Source organism: Ambystoma mexicanum, chromosome 2q (genome assembly GCF_040938575.1).
Source record: "Ambystoma mexicanum isolate Mex_15411 chromosome 2q, UKY_AmexF1_1, whole genome shotgun sequence".
Lineage (NCBI taxonomy): Eukaryota > Metazoa > Chordata > Amphibia > Caudata > Ambystomatidae > Ambystoma > Ambystoma mexicanum.
In genome coordinates this window covers 114791623-114811921 of record NC_090924.1, presented here as the reverse complement: position 1 = coordinate 114811921, position 20299 = coordinate 114791623, and the positions used below count along the sequence as shown (strand labels likewise).

At 46.5% G+C, this 20299-nt stretch overlaps 1 protein-coding gene across 1 annotated transcript in view; it reads left to right on the top strand.

The window, feature by feature from the left end:
• LOC138569208 (lysosomal dipeptide transporter MFSD1-like) overlaps nucleotides 1–20299 on the top strand; it is a 76367-nt gene that overhangs the window by 30287 nt on the left and 25781 nt on the right. Inside the window, exons 4-5 of the mRNA XM_069646978.1 lie at nucleotides 1048–1103; nucleotides 7957–8100. Of these exons, the coding sequence (XP_069503079.1) occupies nucleotides 1048–1103; nucleotides 7957–8100 (200 nt within the window). The remainder of the gene's footprint in view (nucleotides 1–1047; nucleotides 1104–7956; nucleotides 8101–20299) is intronic.

The following is a 20299-nucleotide window of genomic DNA, read 5'->3' as shown; positions in this document are numbered from 1 at the left end:
CCAAAACAATGTCATTGCAGCTTTATTTTTCGCACCCTGAATGGCAAACCGTCCCAGAATGAAAATGAATGCAAGCCGTAAACGGCTCAGCATTTTGAAGACACACTAAAGTGAGTTTTGTAATAAGGTCCATTTGGTGTAGACCCTTTTTACTCTACTCTAAACAATCTAGCAAGCTATTAAGTATTTTGGAAGTGAACACAGAATTGCTAAGTAACTGGAGCTGTGTGGGGTTCCTTTAGTTGAACATGTCCAGGTTTGGCCACATACATGGGCAGCCAAGCACCTTCTGAGCAGATGCTACCCAGGATGTTTTTTACAAGCCATTAAACTCAAGCTGCGCGCTTAAAAAAACAAACCAACAAAAAGAACTAGTGGTATGTTGTACCAATGATTTATTTTACAAATCCCTCTGGCTGTAATCTTTTCTTTAGGGCGCTGGCATCTGTACACCTCTACAATGTCTGCCTCAAGGTAGAGTTGCTTCCAGAGGCCTGTGCTGGTTTGATCTGTGTTAACAGCGGGTTTGGGTTGCCATCTCTTGACCTGAACACGTACATTATATGCAGCATGGGTGCTTGTTTAACCATCTAAAGCGTGAGTCTGTATGCCATGTGCAAATTGAACAAACTCAAAACCGAGCTTAATTAGTTTGTGAGTTTGGAGAGCTTTTCAGTACCTTCAAAGGTTGAGGGATGAAAGGTCACTGTTCTCTTTTGGTCCACATTGGTTCTTGCTCTCTTTATGGTTCATCTAAAACTTTCTGGGATGAAGGACTGTTGCTTTAGGTCTGTTCCCTCCGTCACTTCTAATAATGCCAATCTCTAAGGGGACATGTGTAACTCTTCTCACTGGGCCATTCTCCAAACACCGAATGCCAAGTTATGAGGAACCTGATCTCCGATTCCATGCCCATCACCCTGCATGACCTGTGGGGCTAGAGGATAACTTTTCTTTCTCTGTCCTTGTCTTTCACGCTAGCTTTTGCTACCATGGTCTGATGGCTCAATGGTTCACTTGCTCAGTGCTCTTTTGTCTTTCTCCTAGGAATGCTTTAGTGGTGATTGTGGCTGGATTCCTCATTGACAAGCTGGGAAATCGCTGTAAGTATTCTGTTTTGCGTGCATTGGGCTTTTCAGAACCACCACTGTTATAGGGTTCTGGAAAGCAAGCCTTGATGGATCTGCAACGTTTTGGTAACGTGGACTGAGGAGATTAGTAGCTTGGTGTAAAGTATAGATAACCGAAAGAATGGCTTACCACGCTATATATTGTCAACACAGGTAAAACTATTCTATTTAACAACGTGGATGCATTAACCTAGACTATTGCAAGTAAGAAACAACCATATACACGAATATAAGGTCAAAGGTAGACATTCAATTGGGACACCACCACACTTTAGAATTAATACAGTTATAGATAACTGTCTTAACATCTTTTCCCCTGCTGTATGTCATTGTAGCAGCATTTATCACAAGTCTTATACAATTATAAGGAGAACCCAGTACCCAGGTACTAAATTGAATAAGTCTAACCCTAAACTAAAAACACGTGTTCAACAGAGTTGATGGTAAGTAACCTTTGTCTACTTTAGGGGGCAGGGTTTAAAAGGTTAGTCAAAGTTTCCCCAGAGAATGAATGGACTTAATGAGGTAGTCCGTGTCAGTGACACTTTTTGTAACGCAACAAAAGTAGGTACAGTCCCGCAAAGGAAGGGGGTATCTACCAATCCAGGCCAGGTCTGGGACCCCGGGCAGGATCCCCATACCCATGTTTCCCCACCAAAGGTAAAGCAAAAGTTACTGCAAGTTAGGACCTTAAACCCAATGTCAATGAATGAGTTGGGAGGACCGCGAAAGAGCTGTGCAACCAGCTCCTCAGTCTGAACAGAACAGTCTGTGACCCTAATTAAGTATAGGGCATTGGAGGTTGCAGGTGCAAAGTGTTCTTCGTTTGACCATTATAAAAGCCGGTCTGATGATTCAGTGGTTTCGGTCTGTCAATGACCTGGCCGTTCCGAAGATCATCAGACTTAAGGAGAACAAGACCATTTACTTCCAATACCATGGCGTTGGCGATGCCACAGGATGCTACAGATGAGATGGTCAGTTGAGGTTACCCGGCATGGGCACAAAGACGAAGGACCTGGGCTTCAGCAAGGCTCCTCTTCTTTGTAACCATGTCCCCTCCCTGACCATTGGGGGTGGAGGGCCTATGGGGGTCTCGGGAGAATGGCTCAGGGGCAACGTGCACGCCTTGGTAGCAAAATGAGGCAGAGCAACACAGGTTCGATCCCTGGTTCGCTTAGCAACGTCTGGGCATTAAGTGCGTTATAAATAACTAATTGCAATTACAATAAATACTGCCACCAGCTACATGATGCTCGACCCATTGGAGTTATGGAGAGTATATCTTGTTCTCTACTGCCCCCAACACCAGTGTTATGGGGCAGGGATAGTCCTATGGGTGCTACTTGAATGTATGGCCCTTTAAGAAATTTGTGATGAACTATAATGTAAGCAAGGGTCCTGTAGGCTTCAGTTATTATTCTCCAAAAGTAGAACCTATTTCTAACTGTATGCTGTTAAGATGGATTTCTGAACGCTGACCTGGTGGGCAGAGGTTCAGTAGGCCAGCCTAGGTTCTTGGAACAGGGTAACCTTCTGGGCAAGCCAGACCAATCAAGGTAGCATTGCCAGCGGTCAAGACTAGGTCTCAAGGGGGGTGAGGGTGACTGAAAGACCTCAATAAGTACACCGAGTAAAGGACACCACCAATCACTCCCAGTCAGCTGTGTGTATATATATTAAAAATACATGTACATTTATTCAAGGCCTTTGAAGTTCAACGCAAAGCAATGATCAATACTTATACATTAAACCAATACGACACTACTATAACACATGTATACAATACGAAGTGGCCTAAAGGATTAGTGCACAGACTGGGTCCACAACCTAAAAAGAGAGGGAGCAAGCAGTGCAAATAAACTTCAGGCAGTCCCACATCAATCAATCCCTAACTGAGAGGCAGTCCAGTCCCTATGAAGCGTGGAGCCTAACGCTCAAAAGTACTTTCAAGTGCTGGTGCACACAATAGTGCAGAAGGGCGAAAAACGGTGTCTCTTGCAAGGGTTGTACCAGCTCAGGAAGGTGGATGAGGTGATGCAAAACAGGTTCCCACTATTCGTTGAGGGTCTCCCCAAAAGGGCCGAACAGGTTCTAGATGTTGGGAATGGGACGGTAGCTCAGGCTACCTGTGGAAATGTGAGTGGCCCTCAGGGGACACTTGTGCATAAAAATGGATGGATTCGCTAGGGGCCACCGTTAAGGGTTGCAAGTACTCGCCGGCGCATTCAGGACCAAATTTCGGCAGTCGAGTCCACTTCGGTTGCAGGTTCAAATGCGGCAGTGGTGTGGCTCTGCAGCTTTCAGCGGCAAAGTTGCAGCAATGATTCCCTGATGGGACAGTGGTGATTTCTCTGCTCCTGGTGGATGGATCAAGCCAGTTTCACTGCAGCAGGCTTTAGGGGACAGCGGCACCTGTGAAATTCGTCACTACGGCGGGGCGTCACAGTAACCGCGTTTACTCCGGTTCGGGCGCTCTCTCTTTATTCCAGACCTGGGAATGCCAAGTGTACGAAATTCGGTGTGATGTGCCATGAACACAGAGCTTATGATGTACCAAGTTTCAAGGGTCTTCTCGAAACCGCAGCGGTGTCAGAGCAAAGGTCCTGTGCAAGCTGGTCAGCCCACTGGTTGGCCCAGGGACACTTCTGAAGAGGCTTACGTGTAGGTTTAGATGAAGGTGCCGTGAATAGTTAGTCCCACTATTCAAATTGGTCGAAGCGCCTTTGCAGACCTAGTCGATCAGATGCAGAGGGGTCCAGCGGGACAACAGTGGGCTCAGGGTGCCAAACCTACCAGTGGGTCACCAGCGGTTCCTCAACTCGGCTTCTTGGTTTCAGGATGCTTGGATCCTATCCTAGGTTCAGTGAGAACTCAAGAGATGGACCTGGTATGGGTGTTTGGAGCCTTCTCTTATCCAGAATCTGTTTGCGCTAAAAGAAGACCCAATGGGAAATCTGCTCACATACAGGAACACCAGACATGGACCAATCACGGACCACTGTGGTCCCAGTTATTCCCAGCACACCAGACTCTTTGGCACCCAGGATGTGTATTAGAACTAGAGAGTCCAGCCCTCATCCTGGGGGGGTGGGGACACACACACACACACGCACACACCTTCCCCACCTGGCGTTTCGCAGGAGACTGCATGCCCAAATAAGGACTGACCCGGGTTGGCTCGACCTGGAGAAGGTGAAGGGGCAAGATGGCCAAAGAACCTCGTTTCATAGCCATTTTGGAGCCAGGCCACCTTTCTGTGCCAACCGCTGTAAGTGTGGTTTGCATGGCAAGAAAGGGTTAAAAATAAGCGAAAAGATAAGCTGCCACCAGCCCTTTCCAAGGCAAATCTAAACTTCTCCAACAAAAATCCTTTGAGGCTAGGGCCTTTGGAAACAAAAGGAAGACCCAAATACACTGCACTATAAGGTACATTGTGCACTTGTAACCTGTTGCAGCATAACGGAAACAAAGTCTCCCAGTACCGACTGTCTTTAAGGGCATGTCAGTTTCCCCACAACAAAGTGAGCGAAAGACACTGGAGTGCAGCTGAAAGCCTTGCTTCACTGGCAAAGTTAGACTATGGTGTTTAAACCGCAGCACAAAGTTGGGGGAGGGGGGGTTAACAACTGGAGGGAAAATTACACATAAACGGGAAACGTTCCTAACATATACCAAAAGAGCACTCTGAGAAAGCGAAGAAGGGAGCCTCACCGGGGCAGCACCAGGCTGAAACCAGCAAGAGAGGGTCACAGAGAACACTGTTGATACCCAGCTAGAGCAGCACAGTGGTACACACCTGGGTGCTTGCAGAAATCACTCTAAAATCCAAATGGTATACTGACCTGTGCGGAACATCTGTGCAAATAAAGTGAGAACACTGGTAATGGTGGGATAATAATTATCTGGACAGTCACAGGCCGTCAAAGTGAATTGTGCACACCCTTGGGAACGGGCGGCGGCGCTCATCCCCAGAGGAGAGGACACTGGGCTGTATGATGCAGGCCAGCAGAGACCCAGGGAGTTTGAAGGTGAAAGAGAGGATGAGGAAGAGAGAAGTTTAAGGAGCATGACATCTAGGTGTACACAGAGGCCTTGGTAGAGAAGGCGGGTGGGATTGGGGAACATCAAGAGGTGAATATAAGGAGTAAAGAGAATGATGTGTAATGAGAACAGTTGGATAATGGGAGCGGAAGAAAGCAAATGAAACTCAAGAGGGAAGTAACAAGGTGTTGGAAGAAACATGATGAGGGGAGGAGAGATTCGGAGAGAGAGACCAAGAGCTGTTGGAAAATATAACAGAATGGAGGAGGAGAAACTGTAATGGGAAGCGTGAACTAATAGCAATCAGTATTAGGACGTTGGGAGAAAGTACAAGTATTTGTTGAGGCACAGAGGACTGACGTGTTGGCGAGAACAGTCATCCGAGTACCAGATTTAGGCCCCTTGTAACATCAGGGCGACACAGAGGAAAGTGAGAGGGCAGGTGGCAGCAAGGCCCAGACCCATAGGCATGGAGCTAGTTGGGTGCCTAGTAAAAAGCCTGTAGAGCTACTATCACATCACCTCTGACAGAAGCTGTTGACATTGCTGTGAAAAACCACTCCGATGGACTGGCTAAAATGCTGTCCATCCTGCATGCCTAAGAGAAATTACTCGCCCACCCAAAAATCAGCGAAAACTGGTAGAACCAAAGACTGAAGGTATTTAATTTGTTTAACAGAGACTGTGGGCTATACTGGGCAAGCATCGAAAAAGCATATTGGAAATTTGTAACCAGAAACTTTAAGCTGTTCATTCCCTTGGTCGAAATGGGGAAGGGCTACACGCTTTAAGTACATTGACCATTGTATAGACAGTCTCCTGATTTGCCCATCACGGGATGGACCGGAACCATAACCAGAATTGACCACTATCCTGACAAGTTTTAAATTGATCCCAGACGAGATTTATCTCTAGTGGTCTGTTAATTAGCATCCAAAGACTGGGTCAGGAAGAAAAACCCAGAACGTGGAGGGAAAAGGAATCCTTGCGTCTTTCTGGGAGATATTTATTTTAAATCACCTTTTCCCCCAGCATTATTGTTTAAACCTACCTTTCGGGAACTGGTATCCTTGTGTCCGGTCATGGTTTTCCCATTAACACTTTGTGACCAGTTAAACTGCTGGGAACACTAATATACATACAATACAACATGCAAGTAGCCAATCCAGGTCCGCAGAGCTCGGACATTGAAGTAGCCCCAGTAAAGTGCTCAAGAAATGCAGCTTATTCAGGCATAGGTCTGGGAGTTTAGAGATGGAGTATGAGGTTTATTGCGGAAGCTGTGGGTGAGGGTGAGAGAGGAACAAGCAGAGGTGGGGAGGAGCTGGTGGAGAGTGAGAGTGGAGGCAAGGAGGAGATGGCGAGAATCTGAGATATTGGGGAGGCAAGGAGGACATGAGGGGAGAGAGAGTGTAAGGAAGAGAACACCTAGATATGAGAAGGGATGAAGAATGGGGAAAGCAGAGAGTGGCAGTAGGGAGAGAACAGAGTGCATGAGGATGTAGGTGAGAGGGGGCGACTGGACTGAATGTGAATCCCTAGAAAAAAGTGAGTCTGCAAGAGAAGGGGAAGAAAGGCGTGGGGGAACCGGAGAGAATGCTAAAGAGAGGTAAGGAGAGAAAATAAGCAGAGGTTAATTTCTTCATATAAATAAAGCGCTGGGGGAAACTGAGCTACTTAGACTGGTACACAGGGGTGGTGCAGTCAGTGGCAACCTTTGTGGCAGGCCAAAACCAATATCATAGCCAAAAGGGAATAACACCTCAAAAACTCTAGTTCTGAACAGAAAGCCTTTATTGGAGGGGAACCAAATGATACTCTTGGGTCTATCCGTCCAGACCCCCATGCCTGTTGTTACCAAAAAAGCAATAAATGTTTGCCTAGAGATCTCTTGAGTAGCCTATCTGGGAGGATAGCTCATTTACAACACGCTCACTTGGATATAGGGCAAAGCTGTATGTCCTGGGTTAAATATCCTCTTTGGGTCACCTTAGCCCTTTAACCCCACCCAACCAGTTTGGCTAAATTGAGTACCACATTGTGGATAATAATTACTGTAACAAGTAACATCTGTTACTGAGCGCTCTGCAAGTGGATTCTCATGATAGGCGGTTCTATGCAAAACACCAAAAGTATTATTTCCATCAATGTGCTGTTGCATGTCAATGTGTGAATATTTATCCCCCATGTATCAACATGTATCCATGTTCTCTCGTGATTATCTAGCCCCTCTTGTTCCTGTTGATGCAATATTTGAACATAAATATCTGCCCTCATACATGTGAATTTTCTATTAACACTGAAATAGTTGTCTGCAATCTCTAACTCTTCAAGCAGTTTGTTGTGCAAGACTGACACTGAATGAAAATAATCTGAGTGTTGAGACTTTGTTAGTAGCTGTTGGAGCATTTGTGGTCTTGCCACTAGGGGAAGCTGAAGTTCCAACTTTCCAGTGTTACCTGTCCGTATCTGGGTAAATACATAGACCCTCTGCGGGTCCAAAGTTCCATCCAGGACCATTCATGACATAGTCAATTATAGGTATTTGTCTGGGACATCTTGCTACATTACAAAACCTATTTTTCATGACAGTAGGGCCTAGATGGGCAGTTTGAAACTCGCGTTCCAGCTTTGGCACCACTTGTTTTGGCACACAAGAATTTCAGCTTGTTAGCATTTCTTGGCTAGTGCCATTTGGAGAGTGGTCTGAGATTGTATGTTGTATACTGTAAAAGTGTGTCATTTTAGTGTTGTTGCTGATACCCATTCTTTTCTCTTCCAGTTGGCGTCTTCCTCTTCTCTTTCCTGACAGTACTGGGCTCCTCCGTCTTTGCATTGGGTGCCCATTTCAAAGGCACCCCATACCTTCTGCCTCTGATGCTGACTGGTCGGCTGCTTTTTGGTTCCGGAAATGGGTCTCTGACAAGTAAGTAACTGACTTGATGCCAAGTAACGTGATTTTGTACTGGTTTGAATGTTCTACTTTCCCCTACTCCGCCTTTTATTTTTTAATTCTCTTTATTGATTTTACATGTAAAACTTTCCCTCAACCCCCCCCCCCCCCATATCTCTTCCCAACTCCCCTTTCTCCCTCCCTCCACCCCCACAGGGTTTCAGTGTCTTCTTCCACTTTCATGGGTCTCATCAGGGTTCATTCATTGTAATTCCAGAGGTTTTAGACCAAGGAGGCACCATTGATCCCTAAAATAGTCTTTCAAGAAAGTGAAGGTCTCGCCCCAGTCGCTGGCAAATTAGGTTATTGTTAATTTCATATGTGGCCCATTCCAGCGCAACCAATTCCCACCCTTTGCGGAGCCACTCTTGGGGATAACGGTTCCTTTCCATCTTTCAGCAATAAGAGTAATTGCTGCCAATGTCAGTACCACCCATGCCTTCTCTCGGCCCTTACTTTCTCCTTCCTCCCCCGCCTCTCTCAATCCCAGCAGAACTCTTTCCAGGGTTCTTCTGGCCCCTGCCCCAAATGCCTGAATTTGCGCCTGTAGCACCTCCCTCCAGAATGGCTCAATTTTGGGGGCATTTCCACCATATGTGTGACACGGTGCCCTCCTCTCCGCACCCCCTCCAAAATTCCCTGGGTACGTCTGGGTATATGCTATGAAGACGGGCAGGCATGTAGTGCCACCCATACAGGCTCTTGTACCATGCCTCATGGAGTTGGGACGCTCTCGCCACTTTGAGTATCGTTCTCCACAATCTTACCCACTCGTCCCTACCTATTTCCTGCCCTGTCATCTGCTCCCGTCGTGCCATGTACAGCCATGTGGCTCGGGGGTTGCGTCGTCCAAGATCCTGTATAGGTTTGATAGGAGGCCTTTTTTCCAATCTTGTGTTAGCAAGAACCTTTCAAATGGGGTAACCTGTCGAGTGGCAACTGCCTTAATATCTGTATTCATTAGCCAATGTCATAGTTGGAAATATCGTAGTCCCTCCCCCTCCTCAACCACAAATTCCTGTTTGAACTCTGTAAAAGAGCAAATGTTCTGGCCCTGCAACCTATCCCAGATCACCCCACAACCCCCCCTCCCCCTCTGGCCATTGTTCAAAGGCTCCCTGTTCCCTTCCCGGTGTAAAATTCCTGTTGTTAAATATGGGGGTTAAGGGGATGGGAAGGTGTTTCCTCACTAGGTTATCCCACGTATCCGCCACCAGTTTGGTGATGGTGCTCAGGTCCATCGAGACCCACTGTTTCTCCGCTGTCCCGTGTGAACCATTCTCTTATCACCCTCAATTGTGGTGCCTCATAATATTGTTGGAAGTTGGGGAGTGCCATCCCCCCTTCTTTCTTTGGGGCCATTAGGAGGTGTCGGCTAATTCTTCGCCTCCCCGGAGAAACTGAATGGTATTGCCAGCGGGACAGCCTGGAATAGGTAGAGCAAGCGGGGAAGTGTAACCATTTTGACCGCAGCCATCCTTCCCACCCAAGATACCCTGAGATTCCCCCAATTTTGGAAGTCCTTCCTAATTGCCTTTAATATGGGCGGGTAGCTGGCTGCATACCAACCTGGCACTGTCTGTGTCCCCCAGATGTTTGATTGCCCCCCCCCTTACTGGACTCCATACAAAGGGTGACAATGCCTTTTAGTTCCTCTGTTTCTTCCCTCCTCACTGTTCGATTTAGTAGTTCAGACTCATTAAGGTTAACCCGCAGGCCCGATACCTCCCCAAATCTCTCTAGCAGTTCCCTACATGCTCGTATGGATTTTCTAGGTCTGGTCAATGACAGGAGGAGATTGTTGGCGAATGCCTCAACTTTGTGTTGTTTAACCCCCCCCCCCCCCACCACCACCACCACCAGGGGCATCCCCTCAATCTCCCCGACTCCCGTATTGCTTGTAATAGCGGCTCGAAGTAGATTGCGTTCAGCAATTGGAAGAGTGGGCACCTCTGTTTAGTCACCCTTCACAGGCGGATTGGGCGTGATATGGATCCGTTCACTGTTAGGCGTGTTACTAGTGAGTTGTAGTTGGCTTGGACCATTGTCCCCTCCCAGCCCCATTCTCCCCATCACTCTAAATAGGAAAGACCACTCCACTCGGTCGAATGCCTTTTCTGCATCTAATGATAACAGGACCGAGGGGGTGGCCGTTTACTGAGCTTTCTCTACTAAGCGTGCCACCCTCCTGATGTCGGCTGTCTGTCTCCGCAGGACAAAACCTGATTGATCCTGATGAATCAGTGACAGGAGATGCCCCTCCAGCCTGGTTGACACTATTTTAGTGTAGATTTTAGCATCGATGTTTATAAGCGCTATGGGCCTATATGAGGAGCAATCTGTGGGGTCTTTATTGGGTTTGGGTATGAGGGTGATCTTGGCTTCTTCCATGGAAGGTGTAGTGCGTCCTGATGTCTTAAAGGTGTTGAAAAGGTGGGCCATTTGGGAGACTAGCAGTGATGCATATGTTTTATACAAATCGGCCGTCTAGCCCCTGAGCCTTATTCGTGGACAATTTTGCAATGGTTCTCCTCAGCTCCTCTTCCGTGATCTCCTGTCCTAATATCTCTTGTATGCTTGGTCCTGTTCTGGGCAGCTGTATTTTATCCAGGAACTGTTGTTGACTCATAGGGTTTTGGGATGTTTATAGGGACTCCTAATACCTAGCCAGGTATTCCTGTATTTCCCCTCTGCGGTAGTGGCGGTCCCCATTTTCATCCTTTACGGCTATAATTGTATTCTCACCTCCTGCTCCCCTCGGTAGTTGTGCTAACAGTGCGTCCACCTTATTGGCTTTCCCATAATATATTTGCCTGACAAGTGGCAGCGCCCCCTCTGCTTTCTTTGTTCTGAGGACTCTTAGTTGCCCTACCGCTCACCTGTAGGCTCTGAGTGAGTTTCTCGTGGGGGTGATCCCTGCTCTTTTTCTGGCCTCCTCCAACTCTTCCTGCAGTTGGGTCTCTAGAACCTTCATCTGTTTCCCCCTACGGGCCCTTCCCGCTATGAATTCCCGCCTCAAGGTTGCTTTAAATGCATCCAACTGGATGCTTTCTCCCGTATCAGACCGTTTATTGAGCTCAAAGAAAGCCTTGATCTTGTCCCGTAGGTCCTCTCGTATCACTGGATCCCTCAGCAGCTCCCCCGAGATCTTCTATTTCCATACCCCCAATGTACGTCCCTGCAGGGTAATTTTCATTCACACTATCTTATGATCTGCTATCCCCAACGGGCCCACCTCCACATCCTCCACCCTCTCCATTAGGTTAGCCGATATCCATATGTAGTCTATTCTAGATTGTGTACCATGAACCCTGATAGTAATGTATATCCCTCTTTCTCCTCCCTCAGTTCCCTCCACACGTCCCTCAGACCCATGTTCTCAAACCTTTCTTGCAATATAGCCGACGCTCCCACTCATCCTCCTGGTCCTCTCCGCCCTATCCTGGTCCCTATGCCACGCCATGTTGAGGTCTCCCATCAGAATTATCTGGCCTTTCGCGAATTCCTCCAGTTCCCCTAAGAATCCCCTCATGAATAGCTCCTGTCCCGTGTTGGGGGGGTATACTGACGCTATAGTGTAAACCGATCCCTTATATTCTCCTCTTATTATTATATATTTTCCTTTTAGTCTCTCAGATCCTGAAATCCAAGCTGGACCTAATAACCACTGCTACTCCTCCAGTTTTCGTCAGGCCTGATGCAAAATAGATCTGGGAGAATCCCCTTAGTTCCTGTAAGGCCAGCACATCCGGCCCTGCCGCCCTAGTAAATCTCTCCAACTTCTTTTTGAGAGGGATGTTGAGTCCCCTCATGTTTGAGTTAGCCATTTGAACTTGCAGTTAGGTGGGTCCCGCTCATGGTTGCCTTTCTCTTATCCCTCTCCCATGGTCTGCATCGCCTGCTTCTCCTCTCCTCTTTGTTGTCCCTATCACCTTGAGTCCTTTGAGTTATACCCTTTTGTTGCCTGCCTGTTCCGTCCCCTTGATCCTGCCTCTGACTACCCCCCAACTCCTCTACTACCCCCTCCTCCCCTTTCTTTCCCTCTCAATCCCAGACCCCAACTTTGGGATGTACCCCTATCCTCCATTCCCCCGCACCCCACTGGGCTAGTCTGCCCTTTCTGACTCCAACATGATTGTGCTCCTTATGCCCCTACGCCCTTAATCATACCAATGTGTCCACCCCCCCATTATTGCTGCTGCTTGTGGGCTTCTCGTTGCCTCCTCTTTCCCCGCTCCGCCTTTAGCTTCCTCTCCCCCTTTCGTTCATGGACCTCTCAGTGTTGCTCTCCTTCTGCGCCTATCCCTCGCCATGGTCCGCTCCCATGGTCTGGGCCTCGATCTGTTCTCTGGTAAAGGGACCCCCTCTCCATGCTGGTCATGACTCGGTTCCAATTGCAATATGTCCGCTCCCTCCGGTGGGGAGACAACTCGATTTTGTACCCCTTCCCACTCGAACACCAGACCAAAGGGGAAGGTCCACTTGTACCTAATTCCTCTTTCGTTTAAGCCCTTGACTATTGAGCCCATTTGGCGGCACTTGATTAGCGTGCCTCTTGGTATAGTGCAGTCTGTGGTCCCTTGTATAGCACTAGCTCTTGTTGTCTTGCTGCTCGCAAGACCGATCCTTTTGGCCATACCTTGCAAATGCTCCCAGGACATCCCGTGGTCTTGCGTTGGGACCCTTATATTGTCTGACCACCCTATGGATCTGGTCCAGCTCTATTGTCTCTGTTTCTGCTTCTCCCAGTAAATCTGCAAAGGTCCTCTGGGTCACCTCCTTTAATTCTCTGTTGTGCACCGACTCTGGCAATTGTTTCATTCTTCTGTTAATTCTCCAGAACCTATTTTCCATGTCCTCCATTTGAAGCTCCAAGTTCTGAGTTGCAACGTTTAAGGATTCTATCGCCTCACTGTTTGCCCTGGTCTCTATGTCTGCCTCCTGCAGGCCCCTTTCAATTAAGTCCATTCTCTCCCCTAACTGGCCCACTTCCTGCCTCATTTCCACCAGGGCTGAGTTAAGGTTGGTGCGCATTAGGTGAAATTGGTCCTGAAAAGTCGTGGCCAGAGTCGCCTGTAGGGCCAGCATTTCCCCCATCAAAGTCTTGCCTCGATATAGGTGCTGAAAGGTCCGCTTCTGCTGGGTCATTGCGCTCTGTTGCGGTCCATATTATTCGAGTGGTCCATATTGCTCTTATTCATGTCCTTTCTTCCAGTGGTGGCCACATGGTAGGGAGAGTGCCCGGTATGTCACCTGTTGCGGGCGCCGCTTTCGTGGCTCTCCCTTTTACTTTAGAAGTCATTAGCCTCTTTGGGCCCTGCCCCGATCTTATTGCGGTTTGTGCCGGGGGCCTTGTTCTTTAATTATGTTGATTTCCCCTTCTTGGTAAGCCTTGAGGCCTCAGCGCCCTTGCTCATTGGCCTTCCTGCTTTTTTGCCGTACTGGGTTGGGTGTTTTCCATCCAGTTTTACTACTGGGAGTTTCCTGAGCAGGGGGAGGCTCTCCCCTTTTCACTTCTCTCCCCCGGGCCCCAGCCCTGTCCATGGGGTCTTACAAGCCCATATAATCCCGCCATGCGTGTGAGGCCTGTTTTCTTTAGTCTGACTCTTAGCGTCTCCCCCGGCGAGCCCCAGGCCGGGATCAGTCCGAGATCCCTTCACTCTCCTCTCCTCTTTCCTGCAATGCACGTCACTGTCTGGGGTCCAGGCCGGGGGATTTGCTGTATTTTTCATGCTTTTTCAGAGTGCTGTGCTGTGCGGTGTTCTCCCTGATTCCCCGGGGTCCAGGAGACCGGGTGAACCAACTCGACTCACTGTGTTCTTCTAGGGTGCCTTCATCCTTGTCCCTTGCCGCTGTGCCTCCGGCCCGGGTACTCTGCTCCTCTGTGGCTGTCTCTGCCAGTGGGGTTGATAGGTTGGGCAGTCACGTACTTCCTCCTCCACTTCACTTCTCTTTGGTCCCGTTCCGCTGTCTTCCGAAGCGTGTTGTGACTAGGGCACGCCTCACTTCTACCGTGGCGGACTTCCTCCTGCGGTTGGGGACGTGTTCTCCTTTTCCTCGCTTCGCTGCGACTTGTGGCCACGGGCTTGTTGCCTCTCATGTCGTTGCTTTGCCTGGCACCCAGACTGCCTGCTGACATCTCCTGCCTCCTCGTTCCTCTCCTATGGTTCTTCTCTTCCCCCCCCTGTTTTGCCTGCTTCTGGGGGTGGTGGAACCTCCTTGTGTTTGCTTCAGGCTCGAGAGCCGCCGTTGTTGACACGTCTATCTAGTGTCGGCAGCCATCTTGGAATGCGTCCCCTCCACCTTTTACTCATTTATGTTCCTGCATCTGATTTCAGCTACCAAATTTGAGATTTCTTTGTCGGACAAACAATATGGGATTGTGTATCGAATTTTCAACACTGAAAGACCTACTTTGTGCCCCCACTTTATTCCTTTTTCCTAATGCGATCGCTTATCTAATCATGTGAAGTTCCTTTTTGGACCTTATGTAGGCTTTGTTGCTAACCCAATGCTTCTTTTGGCATATATATAGTTAATGTCAACCCTGCCACTTCAGTGAATAAAGTTCCATGTTCCTTTGCCCCATATTTGTTTCAAATAGTACAAGCTACTCTGTAGCAACTTTGGTAATTTTCTCCCTCATTTGCCTAATTACCTACTTATGGAAACCTCAGGAAAAAATGGAAAGCCAATCAGAAACTTTTTGTTAGTTGGGAGCAAGATTATTCTGGTGTACACCCCCTCCATGTAATGATGATAATGGTTTGTTATTTATAGATATATAAAACATTTTACATACGATTACCACCCAAATGATGTTGGTACTCATTTTTCGACTTCAAAAGGATAAAAGGCAGAGTTAACCGATAAGAGAGAGTTAAGGTGATCCTTTTTTTTTTTTTTAAATGCAACAAAACCCTTGAAATTCAGCACTAGCATTTGAAGCAAGTCCACCTCAACTTTGCGCACCCTGTTGTGTAGCATATGACCACACTGATGGTATCACTGATGAAGGCCATGGCTAGAGGGCCCCAAAGAAACCTATTGGTGAAACATGTACGGCCATAGCCACTAGTGGTCCCCAAAGAAACCTATTGGTGAAACATGTACGGCCATAGCCACTAGTGGTCCCCAAAGAAACCTATTGGTGACACATGTACATTGGCCGAGGCCGAAGCTCATAGCTAGTGGACCTCAAGGAAAATATAGTATAACAAAACCCTTGAAATTCTGTGGTGCCATCATTGTGGATATACCCTGTGCAACAGGGGGGCGAAAGTTAAGGCAGACTTGATCACCTTAACTCGCTCTTAAATGTTTTTCACTGAATTTCAAAAGTTTTGTTGCTATGTTTATTTTACTTTAAATCTTATAGTTTCTTTGGGGCCCACAAGCCATGGCCTTTTGGCCGTTGCCACTGTAAATGTTGCACCATTAGGTTTCTTGGGGCCCGCTAGCCATGGCCAGTGTACAGGCTAGTGTCATCCAGCTGTCCAGTTCCCGGAACTGTCTCACCAGAGTGTGGAACTGCTGACTAGCTGGACCTAAATCCTGAAGACAAAAGTGACCTCTTCACCAGTGACCCCAGGGCTTCGTACGACGAAACCAAGACATGACGTAAGTTGACACAGTGGATTCAGGAGCCACAGAAGTGGTTCCTGAGAGAATAGGGTACAAGGGGGTGAGATAACATACTTATTTATATTCCCCCCCCCACCTCCCTTGCCACCATAGGATTTAACTGGTGCAAAGCCCTAATCCTACTTATCGCTTGCCTGGTCGTGATTTTTGGAGTTCTGGTCAAGGATCCTCCCCTTGGGCGGGACAGGTGGTGGGATTGGGTGACGACCTCCTAAGAACTTTTCTTCAAACTACTTCTGCCTGTTGGCTTTGTCAACACTTGTTCAGCCGCCCTAAACCACTCCTAGCTCTCTGCAAAGTGTTGCATTGGACTTGTGGCTTTGAGGACACAAGGCCCCAACTGTTCTTGCAAGGCGAGGACTTTAGTGTAGGCCTTCTTTTGATGAGGTTGTGTCTTGCTTTATCTTTTTTTACTTACCTCTTCGCAAATTGGTTTATTACTTACCTTCTTATCTTCACTTCCTTTTCTATATTCCAGTGTTCTAATATTCTGATCCTACTGTGATTTAAGTCAACTATTGGTGCTCTGTAGACAGGGCACCCAAAGGTGAATGTACATATATTAGTAGTGTGTTTAGTGAGTTGCTTACCTGTGATTTCTTTTTTTTAATGTTTTTATTCATCGGAATGTGTCCAAGGGCTAAATGGATATAACTGTGCTTATACATTCTACCCAACTTGTATTATTAAAAGTACTGTGTGTTAGCGTAACTGAGCACTACAACACACTCACACGTTAAAGCTTAAAGCTCAGTCACACTATCGTCATAGAGTTGGACCAGTCATTAGTCCTTTTCCTGTTCATCAGAATACGGTGATCTATCCACAGGGATTATTCTGAATATCCATCTAAAAACAAGGAATATAAAAAATAAATGTACAGGTATGGCAGTGTGTCCTTTTCCTTGCTGAGACCTTGGCTTTGCACCCCAACCCCTCTTCTTGTAATATCATTTACCTTCTCTGATAGTGGCCATACAATCGATTGGAATGTCATTGGACCAAATTATGTGGCCGCCAGGTGGTAATGCCAAGGCAGAGTGGGATTAGAAAAATAAATCCGACTCCAGCAGAGTATGTGGTCAAAAGATTACCCTTTTCTAGCTGCTGATCCTCTAGATTACCACATGAAGGTTTCTGTGAGGCATATGGGGTTGATGTCTTGCCTGCATCTCTGCCGAAATGGCTTCTGTGGCCCTTAATCCACAGGCCAGTGTAAGATCTCTGCTAGCAAGCAACCACTGGGCATTGTGTAATGGATGGTCCTTACCATGGGAAATAATACCACCTTGTTGTGAGTACCTGCCACTATTCACACAATTGGGTCCACACTGGAGTGGGGCTGCTAAGTTCAAGGAGGTTGAGATTTGAAATTCCCTGCTGTCCTAGGACAGTTGCTCTATTTTGCAAGATCGATACCTAGTCACCAGGGGTCCTATCGGAATAATGGAGGCCATGGAAAGCTGAAATTTGCGAAACACCTATTTCATGAGTGGTTAAGTTGATAAAGTGGTTAAGAATTTGTTTTTTAACCAGCTGATTCAAATCTTCCCACATTAGTAACTTTGTTGGGTAGTTTGATGTGGTTTGTTAATTAAAGCATTGAGTGATAGTTACATGGTCCTCTTACTTTGATGTTTGTCCCTGTGAAAATGTTTTGTAGGGAAGAGTGTTTAAAGTGATAGTTTATTGTGTTCTTACTGTTATACTGTGCTGTCCCCAATACTTAATCCTTCCGAGAGCATAATTCCTAGACAGTACCTCTGGCGAGTAGCCCTGTACCTTTTTTTTTCTGACTGATATGCTGATCTTTGTGCAAGCTAAAAAAATCAAAGGTAAATTTATGAACTTATTTTTACTTTTCTTTTTTTGGTAATTTCTACTTCTTGACTCAGAAGGGCAAGGACATTAGAACCTAATACTAGATGTCTGTGAATACTCTCAACTCTATTCTCTTTCCCCATTTACTCCCCAACTTGTATCACTCACTTCTTGCAGTCTACATGTATTTCCTTCCCAAACTGGAACATCGTTGGCAAAAATCTCACTGTGACAGATCTTACTGCATCTTCTCCTCTGTACTCGCAGTACCTACAATGACAATCTCTTTCTCTCGTCTCGCAAAGGTCTTCTTTCCCTTGCTTTACTCTCCTCTGAGGATTTCCTTAGCCTCCTGCTTCAACATGCTGACCCTACTGATTCTCCCCTTGACCCTTTGCCATCTTCTACTGTCCCTTTGGTGTATCCTAATTTTCTTCTTTCGCCTTTTCTTCTTTCTTTTAAGAATGTTTCTCACTCCTTTTTCTGTGCACGTTTTTGGATATTTGACTCCTCAATCATACACTTGTCACATCTCGTGCTCGTTCTTGTTGATGCATCTTTACTATATCTGCACTGTCTGTTTCTCACTTTTTCTGCCACTAATACTGATTCTAGGGTTGACTGTTGTTCTGCGATAGTTTCCAGCCAGCTCTCTCTCTCGCCTTCACTATTTATATCTCTATTTGCCTGACGTGGGAATGAGGAGGAAGCAAGAATCTCTCCTCCCCTAGCTTTGCTCCATTGGCGTTCCCTCAAAGCCCATTTCCAGTTTTGCTATCTATGTGTTGACTTTAATGTGTTCATAGACTTACCCCTACTTATCTAGCTTCTCCTATTTATATGTATTTTCCCCGCTTCTGTCATCGTCTTTTTCTGTTGACTGTCCTCCATTCACCTTCTACTGAAGCTCGTTTTTGTTCAGTCCCCCTTCTCTCCACCCAAACAATGTTGCACACTTCCTCTGCCTCCTAGTCTTGCCTCTTTCCAAGCCTCTCTCAAAACTCATATTCACGCTTCTCCCCATCCCTAAGAATGTGTAACGTCATGCAGTTTTTACTGTTTTATGCTCATGTATTTTATTTTTGTTACTGGTCTTTTTTTGTGTGCAAATTATATACAGTTATTTGGTATACGCCTTTCATAAATAGTGTCTGGGATTCCTAAACACAATCCATATCTTAAGTGTTTTCCAGGGAAGTAGCCTGGAAAGTTTGAATGTGGCATCCCCCAGGAGTTTGGTGCCTGGCAATTATTGGAATGAATGCATTCTCCTGATTTGAAACTCGGCTTGTACTCTGTAATAAAGTGACCTCTAGGCTTATTGTAGGTTACTTTTGGTTTAATAACATCTTCTTAAATTACAGTTACATAGAACATAAAACACTGGCACCCATCACCCAGGCAGGGACTCTCCAATGGCCTGGGTTAGGAACCCTCGACCAAACATTCTCTCATTCACAACATTCCATGTGAAATCAGAGTCCTCCAACGTTCAGACAACCACTTCACAACGCATCTGCTTCCCTTATAACAGCACCACATACACACACCCGACGACACATCACAACACATCTCCCTTCCTACATACACACAAGACCACACGGGAAAACAAAGAAACATTCTAGTTGAGCATCTTTTTAGGGAGAGATGCAACTTTCAAAAAACATGATGCGGCACTCCCCCCCCCAGCATACTCCATATCCGTGCTCGGAGGGTGTCCCCCCATCACTTTGAATGCTACCTAACATTCTCACTCTGCAAGCTTCTCAAAGGAACTCATCCCGAACCGGTACCTCTACATTCTTGCATAATCACCTCTACAACCAGAGGCACGACCATCCAGAGCCTGTGGCACACACAGCCACACTCGCACACACTACTATAACCGGAGGCACACGCAGCCACACTCGCACTCACTGACATGGCGTGATTCCTACACACCATTCAGACTTTCCAAACTTTTGACTACTCTTAACATTTGTAAAATATACATTACAATATGTGGCAACTAAAAAGAACATTACTTTTCATAGTTTCAAGCAAACTAAAAGTCCATGCTGTTCATCAGCAATAACCCTGCAAATCATCAAAAGGTTATTTAACCCTACTCTTAGCTCCTCACCAACTCTAGCACTTCATTTGCCTTTATGAATCCAATAACTTGTCTCCTATAATCCCATATTGCATTAGAACAACCTAAAACTGCAAAGCCTGAAAATGTGGTTACACCTAAAGTCTTCTCTGACACCAAACACGTACACCTTCACCCAACATTACATTGGCATCTCATACACACATCCCTCCATGCAGATTTAGGTGCAATAAGTTAAATTCCTAAAAGTCCATGTTGCGTTCTCACAACCTCTTGCTGCAAAGCCTCAAAAGATTAAAATCTACATTGCAGCTAACAATAGCCACCACTTTTCCTTTACCATTCTGCACAACCACTAGCCTTCCTCTCCATTACCTCACTTTACTTGTATGCTAATTCCACTAACACTCCTGAATTAGCAAATACAGTGGCATTTAACTTAAATTGTGTCTTACACTACTCAAAACGTATATACATACAAAAAAACATTTACAGAAAGAATACAATTTGTACACGACGATGCTTCTTCTTATTGTGCCCTTTTTCAACCTTTAAATGCTGCACAATAAAAACACGTCTTCAGCCATACTTCAGATCTTCTCTGTCACTAATGGA